At 38.2% G+C, this 21118-nt stretch overlaps 1 protein-coding gene across 4 annotated transcripts in view; it reads left to right on the top strand.

The window, feature by feature from the left end:
* cacna2d3a (calcium channel, voltage-dependent, alpha 2/delta subunit 3a) overlaps positions 1-21118 on the top strand; it is a 624026-nt gene that overhangs the window by 567384 nt on the left and 35524 nt on the right. For 3 of the 4 annotated variants that reach the window (XM_051921047.1, XM_051921048.1, XM_051921046.1), the window contains 3 exons: positions 4709-4784; positions 4884-4936; positions 6476-6531. In XM_051921047.1, coding sequence (XP_051777007.1) covers positions 4709-4784; positions 4884-4936; positions 6476-6531 — 185 coding nt within the window. The remainder of the gene's footprint in view (positions 1-4708; positions 4785-4883; positions 4937-6475; positions 6532-21118) is intronic. The other variant, XR_007933861.1, reaches the window with a different exon arrangement.

The following is a 21118-nucleotide window of genomic DNA, read 5'->3' as shown; positions in this document are numbered from 1 at the left end:
GGTGTCATGTTTACATAACCGAATGCTGTGTTTTCCATAAAGACTGCCCTTTATGGGTCTAACTCTCTCATATCAGGGCTGCATGTGGGATAGAGTTTATGAATAAGGCTAAATGTGAAATCCTAGGAGATATGCATAGAAGACCTCCAATAAAAACTAATGGAAATGGCAAAAATAGCTGAGCACATCAAAAAGGCATCAAACAACGTCTCCCAAGGATAATTAGTGGCTAGAGAGAATTCAGTCTGCCAAAATAAATGGACAGAAATGTTTAACTAAGTGAAACTCCAGGTATATGTTATAAAAGCCTGCATTATGCATGGCATTAAAGCAGTACTGAAACGTTCCTCGTGGTGCTGTTTTTAGCCGCTCCCCACTATGATTTCTTTACTGCTGACGTTTGACTTGAACATATCCTAACCGCCTGGCCCAGCATGACTGCCAGATTATTTCTCGATAATACTGCTCTTTCCCCGTGGGGTGCAGGATAGACGTGACTTTTATGGTGAAGGAAAGGGATCAACAGAGCCGAATATGCCAAATTAAAATAAGGATACTACAAAAAAAGCACTTCCCACGATAAATAGGGGCTTACAAGCAAGTTAACCACAGTAATCCATGCCAGACCTTTTAACAAATCAGCATGGTACACATGAAACAATTTTAGTGAACACTCTGAGAAAGCAGCTGGAAATCTCCAACAGAGTGGATTACATACATGATAGCGTGCTGTCTAATTCGTGGCAGAAGCAGAACTTGGCTACACCACTTACTCTTCAGGTTTGACAGTCCTAGTCTGTCACAAACCAGACAGCTTTTGCTTTGAAACAGTAATCAATACAGAGAAAGGTCTTCACTCTTTTGGGTCCCCTATGCCATGAACTCACTAAAAAGAAATATCCAAAAACAAAAACTGTTATCCCACAAAAGGAAAAGATGTTGTATGAAGATCAAACGAATTCTCCACAGGTCTATACCTCAAAACTTTCATTTGGAAAATATAGCATTGCGAGAACCCAGAAAACCTTTTTTCTTTAATCAGAAACTAAACTAAAATCCTTTGTAAGGTAATATACTTGTGTGTGTAATTGTCTTACATACTACTAAATGAAGTAAATAAATTCATGTATCTTCAAATCCAGGAAGAAGTACGCTAAAGAAAGTGTTATCCTGAAAAAAATGCAAATATTATAATTGACTGCATTTTTATGTGCTGCTAGCACACGCATCCTGTGCCTGTATTGCTGCTTTGCAGGTGGTGTCAGATCTCCTGATCTCTAATAAGATTTTTCACTTACTTCACTTACTTGGTCTGCCTTTTATTTAACTTACAGATTTTGAAAACCTTCCTTCTCTATGCCACCATTTTCTCTCAGATTGTTCAAGATTTTGGACCACAGTGGGTTCTGGAATTGAGCAGGAATACCTCCAAACTATACAGAAGTTGCTTATTACGCTAACATTGATTTTTAGCAGAGACTCGTGGTGGTTTTAATGAGATGCTAGTCTTCTATCATGTCATTTTTACTAAGCTTGACTACTACTTGATAATTTAGTGGTTGTTACAGCTTTAACCCCACATATTTTTCTAAATTTATTGTTAAATGGTAACAAAGTTCACTAGGCCTCATGTGACTGAAGCTCTATTATAATATCCGTTCATCCAGTTTAGGGTCACCAGAACCTATGCTGGCAGCTTTGGATGTAATGTGGAAACAAACCTTGGGTCTCTGATGGGATACCAGTCCGTGGGTGGGCACACACACACTCAACCTCACTGGTCAATTAAGAGTCAACCTAACCTGCATCTCTTTGAGATATGGACACATCTAAACAAGCAAAAATGGAAAGAATGTGTAAAATCCACTCAGGTTGAGCTCAGGACGTAGGTTATAGCCCAACAATCTTTAACCATGAGAAAGCAGTGCCACCATTTCATGTTTAACATATTGTGAAATTTTTCATATCACATGCAATATGACAACTTATCAAAATTGATTATTATGTATGTGCATCAAGAATGAATCATATTAGCAGGCATTTTATAGCTCTGAATACATGTTTCTCAGGATGTCTATTGCAATGTTGGTAGAGTGGTGGCTCTGAGGCTCGGGATTTGCACCGGCAACCTTTTCGAATCCCGTAAAACGCCAGGAAGTGACTCTACTCCTTTGGGCCCTTGAGCAAGGCCCTTAACCTGCAATTGCTCTGCTCTTGGTATGACGTTAATCTGCACCCAGCCCTGCAAGTAGGTCCTCCAAACTGCAGGGAAAACCTTGGGGTTGGTGGCAGGATTGGTACTCCAGCCACCATAAAAAACCTCACGCTGTTCAGTGTGGTGCTGAGGTGTGACCCGTTGCATGGCTGCACTCGGATCTCAATCCGGGTGGTTCGTTGTGTGTTGGGTGTGGCAGCACACTGTAATAATCGCATGCTCCAACTGCATCTATTGCAAGATTTCACACTGCATCAAAGTTATTCTTACAATATCAAAGTTTTAAATGGTCTGCAGTCCTACTGTTCTAGTGTAACAAGAAGAGAACAGGTTCAAGTTTAGCACCTAGTTAATAAAAGCTCTAGTGTGCAAGGATGTTCTTAGAAAATGTAACAAATCAGGACAACTGGAACTGTGTTATATTCATTGGTTTTTGAAGTTGTTTGCTAAATATATGTTTCACATCAGAAAATGTTAACTGTTGCTAGTTTTCAGTTTAAAATGATGTCAAGATGTAGATCATTAATGCTAAAATAAGAAACAAGAATTTCTATCAGCTAATGTAAACGCTCGAGGTCACTGTTGCCCTATTAACCTCAACAGACAGACGCTCTGGACACCAAGTAAAAGTACCAAGAAGTATTTTAATTTAACAAGCAAGACCACTAAAATGAAGCATTAAAATGTCACTTAAGCAATAAGTGCTTCATCAGCAATAATTGACTTCTCATTAAGAAACTGGGTTGGAACAAAAACCTGCAGATACTGTGGCTCTCCAGGACTGACATTGCCCACACCTGATCTAGAGTGTTCCAACTGGTGCTGCCGTCTACTGGTCCAAACCATCATGAACAGTAAACTATTTAAATGGTTTTCAACAGTATCTTCCAAAGCCTGCCATAATCCCTGAGTAGTCATGTATCATACCTATGTGTCCCATTAGTGAAGAAGAACGTGAACCAGTCCACATACAGGAGGCCTGTTTTACACCAGAACCACCCATGAATTTCCATGTCAGTCTCCAAGTACACATTTGTACCTCTTGTTGTCCATAAAATGAAGGGTGTCTTCTTTGTTGGTTTGGCTCACAATTCTGTTGACTCCGTGTCTTCTAAGCCTCGTTTTTTTTTTTCTTTCTTCCATCTGAGAGTCTTCTTATTTTTGTTTAGTTGGCTGTGCACCAACCAGATGGACTATCAGAAAAGGAAATAAATAATATCATTAATAAACTAATTCAAACAAGTACACTGACTGTCAATTGCCCTATTGCACTTTTCATAAATTAAATTAGCAGAGGTGAATGACCCATAGCTTGCTTCACCTGGATATATTTGCGAAAATTGTAAACACATGGGAACTTTGAGCGAGAATGTTTCTATGATTATGTTGAGCACCTACAGCTTCTTGTTCAGCCTTGTAAGATCAATTTGATGTTTTTTACACTGAGTAGTTTAATGTTCAGCTCTGACAGTATGTGTTGCCATAACGCAAGTGTTTTAAACACTATTTACTGATATGAACAGTGATATTTAAAAAATGAAGACAATATGCTTACTAATATGGTTCCTACATGCACAGGCTTTGCAGTATAACGGCTTAAACTCAAATGGCAAGCCAGGGGAATTGCACAATAAAGGCAACCTAACATGAACTGCATTCTTGTTATCAAGTAGCTCTCTGTTTGACTATAAAAAGTAAGTACAATAACAGAAGGAGACTTGCCAAGTCACTGCAGACTCTAATGATCCAGGTCAACCGGTAGTACATTATGCATATCTGGAAAAAAGAATAAAGCAGATCCATGAAAGAGGAGCGATAACACCACAGTGGTATCTTTCAGTGTCTACATTCCAGTGTAATAACCACTCTGTGCTGAGAAGGAAATATGTTTCTGCCTTTTGTAATATGTCCCTTGTGACATCCATCAGAAGACACCGGTGAGCTGAGGTGACATCTTGAAAGCCAGTATTAACAAAGGTGCCAAACACAAAACACAGATGCCTTGGTGGTTGAAGTCATCTTCAGGACATCACCTAAGAGGTGCCATTGTACAGCTCTAAAACCACCTAATAGAAAAAGGCCATCTGGTTTGGAGAATTGTTTTTCCACTAGTTCCTCTGGCCACCAAAAGCATATTTACATGGAACAATGCAATGAGCGATACTTACAATAAGTACAACAAAATTTGTAAACATTTGAAACCGTAATTCTGGTAATTAAAAATGCTTACAATGTCAGGAAAAAGTTAATAACTATAAAATAGTGGGAATTCTTTCATATAGTTTAATAAGTTAACCTTTGCAAAGCAGTCCATGTTTGTGCAGAATTCTAGCACCAATGTCGATTCACCACTATTTAGATTCACGGCGTCTGCTTGTCACTCCTTAGATTTTGATGCACCAGGAGACGAAATGGATTGTTATTCATTATTGCTTATATCTGTCTTATTGTATAAGATGCTATTTTAAAACTTCATGTCTTCTCTCTTCCCAGGGTAACACTGTACGATTACCAAGCCATCTGTAAAATCTATGCAGAAAGTAGTGACAGTGCAAGCACCTTGCTGGATGTAAGTATAAGGAAGAGCTCTGTGTGACTTGTTGTACTTCTACCTGGCTCTGCTTCTCACCTCACTTACTTTTCTCTTCTTTGCCTCTCTGTATTTAAGCCCTACTTTGCCTTCTTTGCTGCCATAAAGTGGATAATGACTGAACTTATTATGTAAGTAGCTGACATGGGCCCCATAGCATTGACCCCTCAATCTGTCTCATTGGGTAGATAGAATGCAGCTCTGATCATGTGCAGTAACAATAAGCCAATAATTCCACCAAAACATCTGTAACAGAAGATGAACTTATATTTAACTTGGTTTTGCTGTGACCGAAAGGCAAATCTTCGTGGGTGGGCTGCTGTCAGCATTCACATTTTCCCTATTAATTGGTCTCAAAGTCTTCCCATATTCCATCCATAAAGCTCATCGATTCCAAATGTGTTCTTAACTATCTTGGTAGCTAGATGTGCGGTTTTACAGTAATTATCCAGAAAACAGAAATCCCAATGACGCCTGAGCATGCTGACGCTTTTCATACATGTATTTAAAAAGATGAGTTAATGACTGGTGCGCCTCCTCTTTTTCAGTTACACAGGAAGTCTGCTTCTGCATTTACCGAAAATTATGGGCTGAGAAAGCAGCGATGCCAGCATCAGCCTTACTCCCTACACACCCAGCTTCTCTGGCACAGATACTTTCATAAAAATATGTACATTTTGGTCTTAATGTTGGAAAGTGTTCTCACATTTTCCCTCATTTTGAAGATCAATATGACTCTAGCTCAGCAAGTTTGTTATCCGATGGGGATTTCCGACTATTAATGCGTGAAAATAAATTATTAGGATTTTTTTTTCTGTAGCGATGTTCAGAGACATACATTCAACCGTACAGTTTTGACCCTAAAACAACATCCCATTTAGGTTTGATCTCATCTGTTGCAAATGACATAAAGCAAATCATGACTGAATTTGAGAACCCCCACAGTCCTAAGTATAAGTTATACAGACTTTCAAAGCCTAATGCGTTTTTATCCTAGCACATACCTCAGATAAGTTCAAAACACAGTGCTGTGCCAGGCTTCATATAAACCACTACATTTGGTGAAAATTGCCCAGTAACTGTAGTCGTAACCTCTTTCAGTGGTGGTTACCTCTTTTCTTTTTTTTTTTATGGTATAAGATTTCCATATTTTCATTGCCCTGTTATCCGTGTGTAGCATTCCATGCCCCATTGCTGCATGTCCTCCTGAAAAGAAGTAAGGTTTAAAGCCAAAGTCCTGCATCGTCCACACACAATGTTTTCATTTTATCATAAAAGTAGAAATGCAGTCAATAAAGCATCACACAAATACTAAAAATAATTTAATTGTTTCTACCTTATATTCAGATTGAATTTGTTAGCTGTGAATATGATGTATCTTCAAGGCATAAGCAGATTAAGTAAAAAGCAGCATACTGTCATTTAGAAGTGAGCTGCATTGAGAGGTAAGAAAGAGAAGCAGACTGAAAGCACAGGGGCTGCACAGGGTTAAGGAAAGTGATTGACAAACTTCACTTTTTTATGAATTTTTACTGTGGTGTTTAGTGGTGGGAAAGAGAAGACCACCATAGATTTCAATTAAAGGGAAGGAACTCATAAATGCAGAATACTGCTTTTATTCTTGGCAATACTACAACAAAAACATTGTTTTTAATGGATTCTCTTTTTAGATATTTGGTGGAGTTCAATCTCTACAGCTGGTGGTATTCAGACCTTACAGCAAAAGGTGAGTTTATTTTTACTAAAGGAACTGACAACATTAAACATTAGTCTAGCAAGCACCAGATATGTAACATTTGCGAGTCAGATACTACGTGGATCTTCTATCTCTTTAGACATGGCAGGAATGCCCCCCACTTGATTGGTTTTATAGACAAAACCATATGACTTTTTATTTCTGTTTGCATAGTCATAAATAAAAAGACTTTATTGCCACCAATTAAATCAGTTCTTTTCCTTGGAAGGCTCACATATTTTGAATTGCATGTCCTTCCCTACATTTGTTTGCAATACAAATATTTTTTTTTACTCTTATTAAGCTAAAACATTTTTTTAAAAACATAGAAATTTATTTTGCATGGTTAATATTTTCTCTGGCCTGCTGTTTATCTATAAAGAAAGTTCAATAATATCAAAATATTTGAATTGCTGTAAATCTTTGAAATCTTTTACACTTGTGCTGATCACAGTTTATCCTAGACTTTGCTCAGTCTGTTATACTATCACATAACAGGAAAAGTGAAGGGGTGCATGATGGGACAACAAAAGATGCGAAACGCGAGGACACTTTCCATAGAAAGTCATACCAGTACTGGCTTAGAGACATACACTGACCAACGACAACAGTAAAACCACCTGCCACATATTGTGTAGGTTATCCTCATGCCAAAACATGGACTCCACAAGACCTCTGAAGGTTCCCGTGGTATCTGGCACCAAGACTTTAGCAGCAGATCTTTTAAGTCCTGTAAGTTGTGAGGTGGGGCCTCCATGGATTGGACTTGTTTTTCCAGCTCATCTCACAGATGTTTGACCAGACTGAGATTTGGGGAATTTGGAGGCCAAGTCAACATCTTGAACTCTTTGTCATGCTCCTCAAACTATTCCTGAACTATTCTTACAGTGTGGCAGGGTACATTATATTGCTGAAAGAAGCCACTGTCGTCAGGGAATACCATTGTCTGGAAGGGGTGTATGTGCTTTGCAACAGTATTTAGATAGGTGGTACATCCCAGCCACATGAATGCCACAACCCAGGCTTTACCAGAAGAGCATTGCCCAGAGTATCACACTGCCTCTGAAAGCTTGTCTTCTTCCCATAGTGCATCCTGCTGACATCTCTTCCCCCAGTAGACAATGCACAGGCACCCAGCCATCCACGTGATGTTAAAGGAGAAAAAGTGATTCATTAGATCACTTTCTTCCATTCCTCCATGGTCCAGTTCTGCTGGTCACGTGTCCATTACAGGCACATTTGGAATTTGACGAGGGGTCCGCATGGGTACTTTTACTGGTCTGTTTCTCTGCACTTTAAGCTGTGATGCACTGTGTGTTCTGACACCTTTCCTTCCTGGACAGCATTAAGTTTTCAGCAATTTATGCTACAGCAGATCACAATTTTGGCTCGTATCAGAGTTGTTCAGATCCTTTTGCTTGCCCATTTTTCTTTCTTCCAACACATTACTGTCAAGAACTGAGTGTTCTAATATATCCCACCCCTTGGCAGGTACCATTGTAACAAGATAATCAATGTTATTCACTTCGCCTGTCAGTGGTTTTAAAGTTAGGGCTGATCAGGATATAATTTATGCTGTGGAACTCAGTAAAACTATTGGGAGTCTTGCAGCACCATTCCTTCTTCTGTCTTGATATGGGAAGCAGCTGTTTGTCTAAACAAAATATTTTTAATTCAACTAATAGGATACAACTTCCTGTATAATCTTAAAATGATTTAGTAATTTAAACAGGAATCAATTATAAAAAGTATTTAAATTTAATAAAAATAATATTTCTTTTTGATGACAAATGCATTGATAAACAGGAAATTATTTAGCTATTCATCCATTTTCTTAAACAATTATTCCAGTTTTAAAGCTGTAGGGGCTTGGACCTATCCTGGCAGCACTGGGCATTAGGCAGGACCCACCCCTGGACCAGGCATTCTTTTATCAAAGTGGACACTTGTACACACACCCACACTCAGTCACACAGGGTTTACAGCCTCTAATTAACCTGACATACATTTTTTGGGATGTCATAAAATTGCCACAGATACTGTACTTGGAGGGTATGCTAACTGCAAACAGTCAGTGACCAGGCCTCTGTTCAAATTCGCTCTAGTAGAACTGTGAAACAACAGCACTAACCACTGCACCTCTGTGCCCCGATTAATAAATCAATCAAATCAGTCTTTATTTTATGTTCTCCCATTGACAACATACCGCATCCCAAACAAATTCTCAATATTTAAAGCAGTGTTTCTTAAACTATTGGTTGCGACCTGTTTTGGATCACGAGATGGCTGAACTTGGGCCACGTGGAGTCCTAAATCACTGTAGTACAGAATGGAAAAGAGTTGTAAACGGTGTGTGGAATACCTTGTGATGAGTCATTGCCGGCAGTTGAAGCAAACCTCATTGTTCCAGTACGAAAACATCTCTGCAGTCCCCAGACCCCAACACCTGGAAGTGATTGTGGGTTGCGAAGACACAAAATAATTGGGTCGTGAAAAAAAAAAGTTTAAGAACCAATGATTTAAAGTGATCAGTATGGCATAAATACAACAAAATGGAGAAATGACAATTATTAGGTGGACTTTGAAAGTGTACCTGACACATCAAATCAAACGTACCGTATAAAGTTGTGTATAAGTTGGGTCTTGAAACGATCATAAAATCAGACCCGGATTTATACGACCATTCAAAAATACGACACTTAAATTTCCTTATTCTTTTGTTTTTTTTACATTTTCTTGCTTCCTCCAATCTCGCACCAGTTCCTCAGACACATCGAATTTTGTTGCAGCAGCTTTCACCGCTTCAACGACTTTTAATTTAAAACCAGCTTCAAATTTTCTTCTGATCGAATGCTCCATCATAAATAAGGGATGCTCTTATGATAAAGGTGTACGAGGGTGTGAGATACAAAAAACACAAAACAGTGCAAATGTCACTTCGGAATATTATGGGTATTACTGTGTGGTCACGTTGGCACAATACATAGAAAAACAGGCAGTGTGCTCCGTGGTTACTCTCTCAGGTAGGCGTCAGCATATTGTAATCTCTTGGACCAATAGCGTGAGTTTTCCACATTTGACTTATACAACCGACATTATAAAATACCAGAAATTATACTGTGAAATCAAGCCCCGACTTATCCGCGGGAGAACTTAAACACGAGTACATATGGTAGTTGTCCTGAAAACTTTCAAAGCAGTGTATACTATAGTAATATAACGCACAGTAACATTCTCAAACCCACATTATCTAATCGGGGTCATGTGGCATTAGGTACCAGTGCATCTCAGTACCCATTCATGTAAATAGACACAGGGCTAATTTAGAATGGCCAGTTAACCAAAAGTCTGAAGAATGTGGCAAAAATCAAAGTGCATGGAGAAAAACCCCACACAGACATGAGGACAGCATAGAAACCACACAGATAATTGCTGAGCTTGGTACTCAAACTTCGAGTGCTTGATGTGCGACACAGTAGTGCTAATCAATGTGCCTTTATTCCACTATAAGGTAAGGGTGGTAGAAAAAAAAAGTGACAACAGACCTCAAAGTTAGTTTTAAAATGAACCATGGGTACAATGCATAACTTCAAAGAAGAGTGCAAAATAAAAGGACTCAATAGTGTTTCAGTACTAATGTTTCCAAGATGATTTAATATCAGTGTAAACAAGCCAACTGAGGAGTAACTTAATCACAGCGTGTTGTTTCGGTCAGGACTCTGGCAGTAACATTGTGAATGTATTATAGCCTGTTCTGTCCTCCTGGCTATCAGACCTTACTTTATTCTTTGTTACTTAGTATTGCCTAATCTTATTTTTTCTTTCTTCATTTTGTAAAGCACTTTGAGCTACATCATTTGTATGAAAACCTGCTATAGAAATAAATATTGTTATTGATAACCGTTACAAACAACATCAGCATATTTCAACTACAATGGAGCAAGAGTATAGCAAAGAGTATTTCCCCAACGATAAGACGCCCCACATTACAGGCCTCCCCATTCTATAAGCCGCAGAAAATGCTCATTTATGTTTTAAAACTCTTAAGATATGCCACCCCATGTTATTAGCCTCAGCGTTACTGAATTTACCAATCTGAAGTAAAAGCATCTAATTTGGCACGCCCCTGTAGGCCTTTTCAACTCTATAAGTGACATTATAGTTGAGCGTGAACAATTACATTGATAAAATGTTGCACTTAACAATATCATGCCGCAACGCAAGTCCTACGCTGCAGAATTTAAGCTCCAGGTCATTGCTTTCGCAAAAGAAAATGGCAATTGTTCAGCTGGACGCCACTTTAAAGAAGATGAAAGACAAGTGAGAAATTTGCGGGAAGATGAGGAAGCTTTTCACGCGCTTCCGCCACGTAGGCGTGCAAGGCGTACAAGTAAAGCCAATTGGACAAACTTGGAGAAGCGACTTAAAGAATGGATTCTCACGCAGTGTGAGGGCAATCGGATAGTTTCAACAATAGCCATTGTGACAGATAGAGGGCGCTATCGCACCCTTGAACCCTCGGATCAAACGCCAGACACCAGGTAAAAGTCCAATAATAATATTTATTTAGACAAATACGTGCACAAAGCACCCTCCTCTCCACAATACTCATAAACAATAATAATCATTATAATAAATAATCCTCCACACTCCCAGATGCGTTGCCACCCTTCCATCCAGCTCAGCTCAACGTCTGGGATCTCCCACAGTCCTTTTATAGTCCTTGACCCAGAAGTGTTTTGCTCTCTCTGTCCATGTGACTAGGAACACTTCCGGGTCATATAAAAACTCTTCTTCATCCCGGAAGCACGTCATTCCTCTTGTCCATGTGACTCGGACGTACTTCCGGGGCGTAGGGCAAATAGTCGCTGCTCCTCCCTGCAGCGCCTTCTAGCGACCCCCGCAGTATCCAGCAGGGCTGTAAAGGAAAACTCCAATGTCCATAATTCCCTGCTGGCATTTGGGGCACCTCCATGCTGCAGGGAGGGCTCCACCTGGCGGCCTGGGGTTATGGAAGGCCGGCCATATCTCACACCATCAAAATGAAGGCATGAGGAATGGCGACTGAAATGTTTTTAGATAGGCCGCCCCATTTAAGCAAGGCACACCCAATACGCAGGTTTGTAAAATTAATGTATAAGCCGCGGCCTATCGTTGGGGAAATACGGTACTTCAGCACCTCATTAGAGAAGGATTTCAAAACGGTAAAATGAAGCCATTACTGAGGTAGGGATGTGGGATTCAAAGGCCAAATCTGGTCATAGAGGACAAATGAGATATTTTTACAGGAAGACAGGTTTATTAAGAGGAAGTTGATCTTCATGCTTTTTCCAGGTAATGCCAAGGGAGGCAATTCAATTTTATATTTGCTGAGTTGGAGGTAGTTTGCGGATCTCCTGAAACTCTGATAATTGAGACAGGCAGACCCATTTTCTGAGATTTATGTGCACCCAGGAGTGATTTTTTTTTTTATTTGAGCAGAGTTGGACATATTTAACATAGGAGTTGAACATGAGCAGAGGCTGAAAAATAATAGCCCAGTGGCAGCATAAAGATTTTAAAAAGATGTGCATCAAGTGGTCAGGATCTCATCAGAATGTGTCTTGAATTGTGCTGTCAAAGTGTTTCTAGTGCAATTGTTGTTATTGGATTAATTCTCATTTTAAATTGTCCTGATTCTTATTTTCTATCAATGTTATTTTAACAGTCATTATTTTGTATCATTTTAAGACATGACTGTTATTTTTATTTAGAATATTTTCTCAAAGACACCAATATTTTAATAAACGTTGCCATGTAGCCTGTTGTTAGCCACGAGGGAGGACATTTGTACATCATTGTGCTCCCATTATAAGATAATAATTGCACACAGTCTCACAGATATATTTTGGGTTCAAGCAGTAAACAATATCCACAATAGAACTGAACTAAGGCAACTGAAGAAAAATCTAAATAAATAGGTTTAGTTAGGCAGCGACTTCAAAGAATGATTAAATGAAGGCCAATGGATTGATTTGGGGAGATTGTTTTTTTTCCCTGGAAAGGTAAAGGCAAGAAGGTGTAGTTTGGTTACAATTGTAATAAGAATTTAGACTATTATCTCTAAGTAACATTTGGGCTTTGATAAAAGTGCTACTGACTGTTTCTTCAGCAATCATTTTGTCTTAATCTCAAACTATTATTAATCAGCCTACCTGCTGTGCACTCCATTAAAAAGTCCACTAAAAAGGAGGAACAAACTACTTTGATTTTTCTTTTGAAATCCAAAAGATGTCGATGTTGGGTTCTTTGTGAAATTTAAATTGGCTTGATGAACGTATGAGTGAGTGTGCCCTGTGATGGCCTACAGCCGCATCCAGGATTGCTTCCTACCTTACAGCCGATGATGAAGCCATAGGCTCCAAATCCCTGCAACCCTAAGCAGGATTAAGTAGTTTAGAGGATAAATTAATTAGAATTTATTTTGTATTAGTCATTTTTCCCCTTCGTGGCCATCTGCTAGTGTTGAGTAAATTTAAAAATTATTTGGTTGGACACATTGTGTCATTTGTGCAGAGTATACCTTTTTTGCTGGCTGTGTGAAAGTTAATCTTAACTATGCAAGATGTTGTTACTGTCCTTTAAAATTATTTATAAAGCTTTATAAAAATGAGACCCTTTGCAAAAGATTCAGAGAATATTCTTTAGAAAGAAAACTATTGAAACCGACTGTGTGAAACACTTGAATACACTTGGTGTTAGCTGTGCAAAACAAAGAAAGCTGTGCCTCAAAGAAAGCAGTGCATATTATCCATTTGCCGAACATATCTCACAATTTCTTAAAAAAAATATATATAATGAAAAGCATGCAATGTTTTTTTATTCCTCGAAAGGAAAGCTCCACTGTTGGTTGTAAGACTGGGTGTTATATTCCAGAAAACAGTGGGCTGCCATCAGACGAGTGAAATGTAATACAATAGGTCATGATTAAAGAAAATAATCTGCAGCTTTTTAGGACCTCCGCTCAACCAGCCAGCCCCATCTGAATCACCTCAAGGCCATCGGTTAGCACCATGAGGAAGAGACTACTTAACAGCACAGCTGATGTCAACCATTAAACTCCACTTTTGTGTTCAAGTTAAATAAATAGTTTGAAAAATGTTATTCAATTACAAAAATATTTAATTTCATCACTGGTTTATGTTATAATTCAAGCACATTGTTGGCCTTTAGAAGGTATTGAAGAAAGTTATAATGTTATAATTTGAACTGAGTGCTTATCCTGCAGCTGTTAGAAGAGTGGTTTCGATTCTCTAGACACAATGAATGAATCTGGTTAAGGGGAGTGCTGCAAAATTACAAACAGAGCTCACAGTGACAGTGGGATTTCTGATTAAAATATGAGGTTTGTGAAATGACGAGAAGAACTCAAGATGGAAATTGGGGGAGTAGGACAAGGTATAGTCAGATTGCCAGTTCTTTGTGTTTTATATACTGTAAGTTGTTGTGTTTAAGACTGACCACACAGTATGCTGTTGAAGCTCTGCTAGAAAGTACATTAGCATGGAGAGGTTATGTGACCTCCGACATGACAGTTGGTCAGGGAATGTGAATGCGGGGTTCAAGTGCCAAGAGTAGCAGATCCAAAATATCTTTTACAGGGTCACTGGTAAGGGGCACTACAAGCTGCTGATCTTGATGAATGATCCAAAGGGCAAAAGAACAAGAGAGTCGCTTCTGTTTTCCTGCATTTGGGTAAACCAAGTTCGCTGTAATGGTGAAAGGGTTAGGATGGTGTGGTAGCATGTCTAAAAGCATGAAAAAGTCCACAGATAAAAACGCAGGTCTGGGGGCTTGTAGTATAAGTTTTTGTTTATGAGCTATTCCCTAGGGTACATGTCAATATCCTACATAACAGTTGTCAGTATTGAAGAAAGAAGTGAAACAAAGCTGTCTGATTATTAAAATGTGAAGGCATTCAATTTCAGTAGCGTCTGGTAGAGTATTTTTAATTTATCGGTCAGCACATTATCAGACCCACGTGATTCATTTCAAGGTGTCAGGGCTTGGAGCCTATCATAATGTAAAGCTGAAACCTACCATGGGTAGGTGTCCATCGCAGGGTGCACCACCGCTCTCACTCATTTTAAAGAGGACACTAAAACTTTCTACTAAAGAACATAATGCTGATTAATGCTTTCATCTATATCTATATATAAAATTAAAATGTCCATCTGTATGTCTGTCCGCTTTTCACGAGAGAACTACTTAACGGATTTAGATCGGGTTTTTTTCTATAATTTGCTCGAACATTCTCTCATCACACTAAGTATCATAGTTTGTTTGCAGTACTGATTTATTTGAGCAAATCTGAGAGAGAGGCTGCAGGCCGAGGGGAGGGGGGCAGGGCCCTTCTCACTCACGCGCCAGCCTCCGTTCGAGTCGCTCTACCTCTCACCACGTGTTGTTGCGTATCTTGCCTCCGCTTAGCTAGCTATACCTGTTTGTTCAACAGACATTATCATCTAGAGATTGTTAAGGATTAACGTTTGACGTTTTTGAGAGAGAGATCAGAGCTCTGTGTGTTTTAAAGGGAAGCTGCTGATTGCCAGAGGTATCATGGACATATGCTTTTCTGCTTACGTGGGGGCGCTCTCCCGTCAGAGCTGAACACGATCAGATACAATGGCACCATTTGACACTGGGCCAGAATGACATTTTTTAAATTTTTTTATTGATTTTTGAAATGTTTGTCCGGTTTCATTACTATGTGGGTGGAGCCGTGGGGTTTAATAATAAACTAAAACTTCTCTTGGGCTTTATAAACAACTTCCTATTTTGTCATGAAGGTTTCATACTTAGAATTATATGAATAGAGCTTATTTTCTTAATATTTGTGAATTTATATATATGTGTGAATTTCCCCTTGGGATTAATAAAGTATCTATCTATCTATCTATCTATCTATCTATCTATCTATCTATCTATCTATCTATCTATCTATCTATCTATCTATCTATCTATCTATCTATCTATCTATCTATCTATCTATCTATCGACTTTTAGAACTTTACTATAATCCCATCTAGCCACGATGAGTCTAATACAAAACAGATCTAACAATTTTTTGCTTGCCTAGCATTTTTAAATCATACGCCAGTATACCTTCTGGTTTTCCAGAAAAATATTGTTTGCTAGTTCAGCTTTTTTTCAGTAAAAACAATAAAACATCACCAATTTCTGATCTTCATAATAACAAGCAATAAATAGCTTCTGTTGTCTTTCTTAACTTGAACTTCATAATTTTATTTACATATGTAATGACCTTACAAGTTTATATTCATAACATACATGTTATATACTATGCGTTATAGAGAGACATGTCTGATTTGAGTTCAAATATCCTCTTAAATCTGCCCAGGTTAGTTCGTGCAAGACTACCAAATCCACAGTTTATTTTTACTATGGATAAAATTCAATTGTTACAGGCTGTGCTCTCATACATTCTTTGTCTGAAACCAAATATTGTACACCCATATATAACAAGATGTGCAGCATGGTGGTGCAATGGTTAGCCCTGCAGCATCACAGATCCTACCAGCTGGGTTCACATCTCACACCGGATCACTAGAGTTACATTTACATTTATTTGCGTAGCACACACTTTTATCCAAAGCGACTAACATAAGAGGTCAACATAATCCAATAAACATCAGTCTGGGGGACTGTTTGGTAACAAGTGTTACAGGATAAGGTTACGAAATCACCATAAGTGAAGAGCTCAGAACAAAAATAGAAACTAGTTATATTTCCAGAGTTACAAAAATCTAACCTGTTATGTAGGAGTCTTCAAGAGTCTTCAAACACTTCTTTAACAAATTAAGGGAGTCAGAATTATGATTAAAGGTGGGCAGCTCATTCCACCAGCTAGGAGTCATAAGTGTGAAGAGTCTGGATTGAGATTTGATGCCACACAGAGGTGAAATCACCAGATGCTGTTCATCAGCAGACTTGATTGACTAAGAAGTATCATAGGACCTTACAAGTGTCTCCATTGCACAGTTTCTTTATGTCCGCCAGTTTTTGTTCAAGAACTGAGGTTTTCCTCCCACACCTCATAGTCATGCAGGTTAGGTTAACTGACAACTATAAACTGGCCTCATGTGCGAGGTAGTCCAGATGAGTAGACTCTGCGATTGACTAGCATTGAAGTCTCTTCATAATAACCATAAATACTTCTGCTGTTTTCATTTTGGATGAAATAAAAGAGTAAAAAAGTTCCCACCTCAGAAGTTTAGCCTCCATAATATCAGGCTGTTACTATGACAGTAGCACAAAACAAAAAATCTCCCTCTTTACATTAATTTTTTATTTTGCCACTTCAGCTGAGCTTCAGGACCACATGTGCTTGTCGTATTTTCAGTAATGAAATGTAACGTTCTGCCTGTCAAGCATGTGAAATTCTGTTAAAATCTGAAAAAAGGAGCAGTTTGAATTTGTATAATCTAGAATTTTAAGTTCAAATCTTAAACATGCAAAGATACCAAGCATGTCATGGAAGCAAATAAACTTCTGCACACATTTCTTATATTCATCTGGTAGTAGCAGCACATCATAATACACAAGCTCAAATGTAAAGATACAGGTCCATAGAATATAAAATATTTATGGGAAATGCTAATATGTTTGATGTCAACGACAGAATGATTTTAATCAGGTATTATCACTGTGCCCACCGTACCAGTTCAGTTATTTTATATACAGTATTGTAGTTATTTAATAAAACCAGAGGACAGTGCACATGTATAAATATTGTCAAATGATGAACTTTAAGGAAATTGTACATCCAGAGGATAGGCCTCCTCAGAAGAGACAGTGCCAAAAGCATTGCCCGAGTTTGGGTCCATGTTTGCAACTGAGGTTGTCATTGTAGTGATTAAAGTTTGGTAGTGATCTGCCGCAGGTGTCAATGAGATCTATCCAGAAATGTTGAAACTGTGTGTGGATAAATTGGTTAATGTCAACCTCCATGTAGCCTGAAAGTTGGTAGCAGTTTTTCCCAAGAATTATAGACAAGATTGGTGGTCCCTGGTTTTACAAGGAGAGTAAGGAGATGTACTACAGTTACCGAAGAATCAAATTCTGTAGCCTTCCTAATAGAACCTATGCTGAATGGAGATGACATTTGTTAGCTGAATCTCTGGTACACAAGGAATAATGGTGATTCCTGTTTGTGGAGCATTGAACCGACTCTTTATCCTTAAACAGCTATTTCAAGTGTCTTAGACATCTGCAAATCCCATTGACCATGTTCTTTCTGAAAAATTAATAATGTTTATGATCATGGTGTCTTATGGGAGGTGCTACATGAGTATTGGGGTCCCAGGGCTGCTCCTGTATGCCAGTCGGTCTTGCATAGTGAGAGCTCTGTTTGCAGACTTGGTGTTAAGCCCGATTATTTTAAAGTTGACTTTAGACTCCACCAGCGCTATATCTTGTATCCAATTCTATTTTTCATTGAAATAGACAGTACATTAAGGCTCAGTCAAGACTTGGAGAGTAAAAATTTTGGGAGCTCATGGATTGCATCTCTGCAGTTTGTAGATTATGATGCCGCATCAGTCGGTGATCACTGGCATACTACAGAACATTTGTGACAGAATGTGATTGGATGGGAATGAGAATAACAGTTCCAAGACTGAGATTATGTTCCTCTTCTTAAAATGGTACCTTGCTCTATGCAAGTTAATGGTAAATTAGTGGAGAGGTTCAGATACCTTAAGGTCTTTTTGTCAATGAGGGTAAAACAGATTTTGAGTTTGATAGATTAATTTGTGCACTGTCAGCATTTTTGCAAATTATTGTAATGATTGTTAGTGATAAAGTAGGAGTTGAATCTTTCTGTGAGACTTCTGATTTTACTGTTCAGTCTTTACGAACATCTTCACCTATAAGGATGGACACCAAGTAGTAAAGAAGTAAACAGAAATGAGATTTTATTTGCACGGCATGGTGAAAGAGGGATGGATTTAGGCATACAGGGCGACCTTGCAGTAGAACCACAGCATTTTTCATTTAAGAGAAGGCCAAATGAAATGATTGGGGCAAATATTTAGGGCACCCCCTGGGAGCCTCCCACAGAATGGAAACATGCATGATCAATTAGGAGAAGACCTTGGAACAAACTGTAGAAAGATTATATCTCTTAGATGGTTAGTAGCTGAAATCTGTGACTGGGAATGGAGCAGCCTAGTCTGTCCAACACAGTGGGTTGATGCTGTGATCTTCATCAGGAGGAGCAGAAGTGAGTAGTGAAAAAGTGGAGAGAGACCCCCCCGAGTCCTTTGGCACTTTCTATTTTGTGTTCATATGAAGTTTATCCAGGTACTCCTGGTTTTCAGCATGTCAACAATTAGGCTGACTTGCGATTCCCGGTTGTTTCCTGCTTTCCACCCAGGATGGGCTCTGGCTCTTGGAGACTCTGTTTTGGACAAAGAGAAAAAAGTAAATAAATGAACTAGTGAATACATGACTAAAATAAAGAGCAAAAAAGTAGGCATCAAATTACATAAATGCAACAGCTGATCTCAAAAAATATATAAAAAAATTGAAGTATAAACTATAGTATAAAATAAATGTTCTTTTTTAAAATAATTTAGGCTTTGAAACTAAATATAACAATACAAATATATTAGTCTAAAAGCAGCTGTAAAAAAGAAAGACATTATTCCAATTGGCACTGAATTATTCATCTGGCCTTGGCTGATTGGTAATTTAGTCCTTCCCTGGGCCTTCAATTAAAGCACTGTTTATGCTTAGTATTTTTTCTAAAATTATATTAATTTACATTTCTACATTTAGCATGTGCACAAAGTTCTAGATATTAATGTACAAAAGCATTATTACCATTCATTAAATGACCTTATTTTATTAAATATTCCCATAGCATCAATAGGTGGCTGTCGGTCAATTCCCATGGGGCTCGAGGCCACTCAGTGGAGTGATTAAAAGCATAAGGTGAAAAAATTTCCTGCATGACAAATTGCTGAAACCGAGAACTTCAAGCTGTTCCTGTGTTTCAGGGCACTTGAAAATACAAATGTGTAAGTAGATGAAGTAATGGTTTGTGCATTAACATGTGATTGCCACAGGGTGGCAGCAGCACAAAGGTAATGTCGTCTTCATTTCTAATGTTAAGTTCCTGATGGATTATCATCTTTGCTCAAATTTTCATGTAGCTTAAGAGCACTCTCTGAAGTGTTTAAATGTTTATGCTGTGCTGTTCTTTGGATGTGCTGTTTATATAACCATCAAAGACACTTTTAGTAATTGTAGAAAAGCTTCAATCTGTGCCAAACTGTAGAATCAGGAGCTGGGTGAGCACATTTCTTATCTAAGCATGCTACTTTATGTAGAAAATCAGAAAGTATTTGTATACATTACCTGCTTCTAATAATTAGAAAATACTTTTGGGTGTGTGAATCCATCATTTTCATAGCATAGACTGATAAACCTGCTTCAAATTACTAACAAATGGATTCCAGTAAAATTAAATATTCATCCATCTATCAATTGAGCCAGTTTAAAATCCCAACGGCCATGAGTACAAGGCCCTCTCACACACACTTAAGACAAGCAAACACGTAACACTTCAATAAATATCAATACATTAGACCTACTGATGTCAGTCATTTTGATTGAATCATCTGCGTGTTTGTTTTGCATTGCTATTAGATTATTCATTTTATCAAATAACTCATACAGATTAAATAATTTGTCTTGTTGTGATTTGCTGGTATGTATACTTCTGGTTATTTTGGTGATTGATGCAAGTCGAACATTCCGTGATCTGAACCAGTTTAATTTTGTCTGCCAGCTGACTGTCATTTTCAAAGAAAGCTGCTTCTCTGAGCGGTTAATACACTAGGCCATCATACACAACATAACAGAGATATGAAAAGTCATTCTTTCTCTGCCTCATTCTTTCGGGGTTCATTTTGCAGTAACAGTTACCACATGATTTAAAGGCATATCGGGTTGTGGTAATCACGTGAACAGAGTACAACTGCTTACACGTGCTAATCAACATGCAACACAGCACCACCCTACATCGCCCCGATTAGTCAGTATAACAAACTTATTTCAAAATCGCTCTCCTCTTTACCTAAAAAAAAAAATCCCAGAACACATTTGTCATTCTCAATGCAAGCCAAATCAACAAGAAATCCAAATATCTACGTGAAATACATCTTTACAACAGATATACTGTATCAGCTAGGAGTTCGTACTCTGCTTCGTAATCATTTTCATTCCATAGATTTCTGTTCCTATATGTATTCTCATGACATATATATATAATATGCTTTCCATGTTTAATCAATTTTCAAATATTCCAATGGAATACAAAAAATATATTTGAAACCAAAAATGTGAAGAAGCCAATCTCACACACAACCTGCAAGTTTGAAGAAAACATTCCATTTGTCTAAACAGAGTTCAATTTACTTTCCCAGATTTCTCCAAAAAATATTGTGTTAATTAAAAAAATGTTTTATTTATCAAATTTTCAAGTTATAGGTGCAAATGTTCAGCAATACTG

This window comes from Erpetoichthys calabaricus, chromosome 18 (assembly GCF_900747795.2).
Source record: "Erpetoichthys calabaricus chromosome 18, fErpCal1.3, whole genome shotgun sequence".
Taxonomy (NCBI): Eukaryota; Metazoa; Chordata; class Cladistia; order Polypteriformes; family Polypteridae; genus Erpetoichthys; species Erpetoichthys calabaricus.
This window is presented reverse-complemented; position numbering and strand designations above follow the sequence as displayed.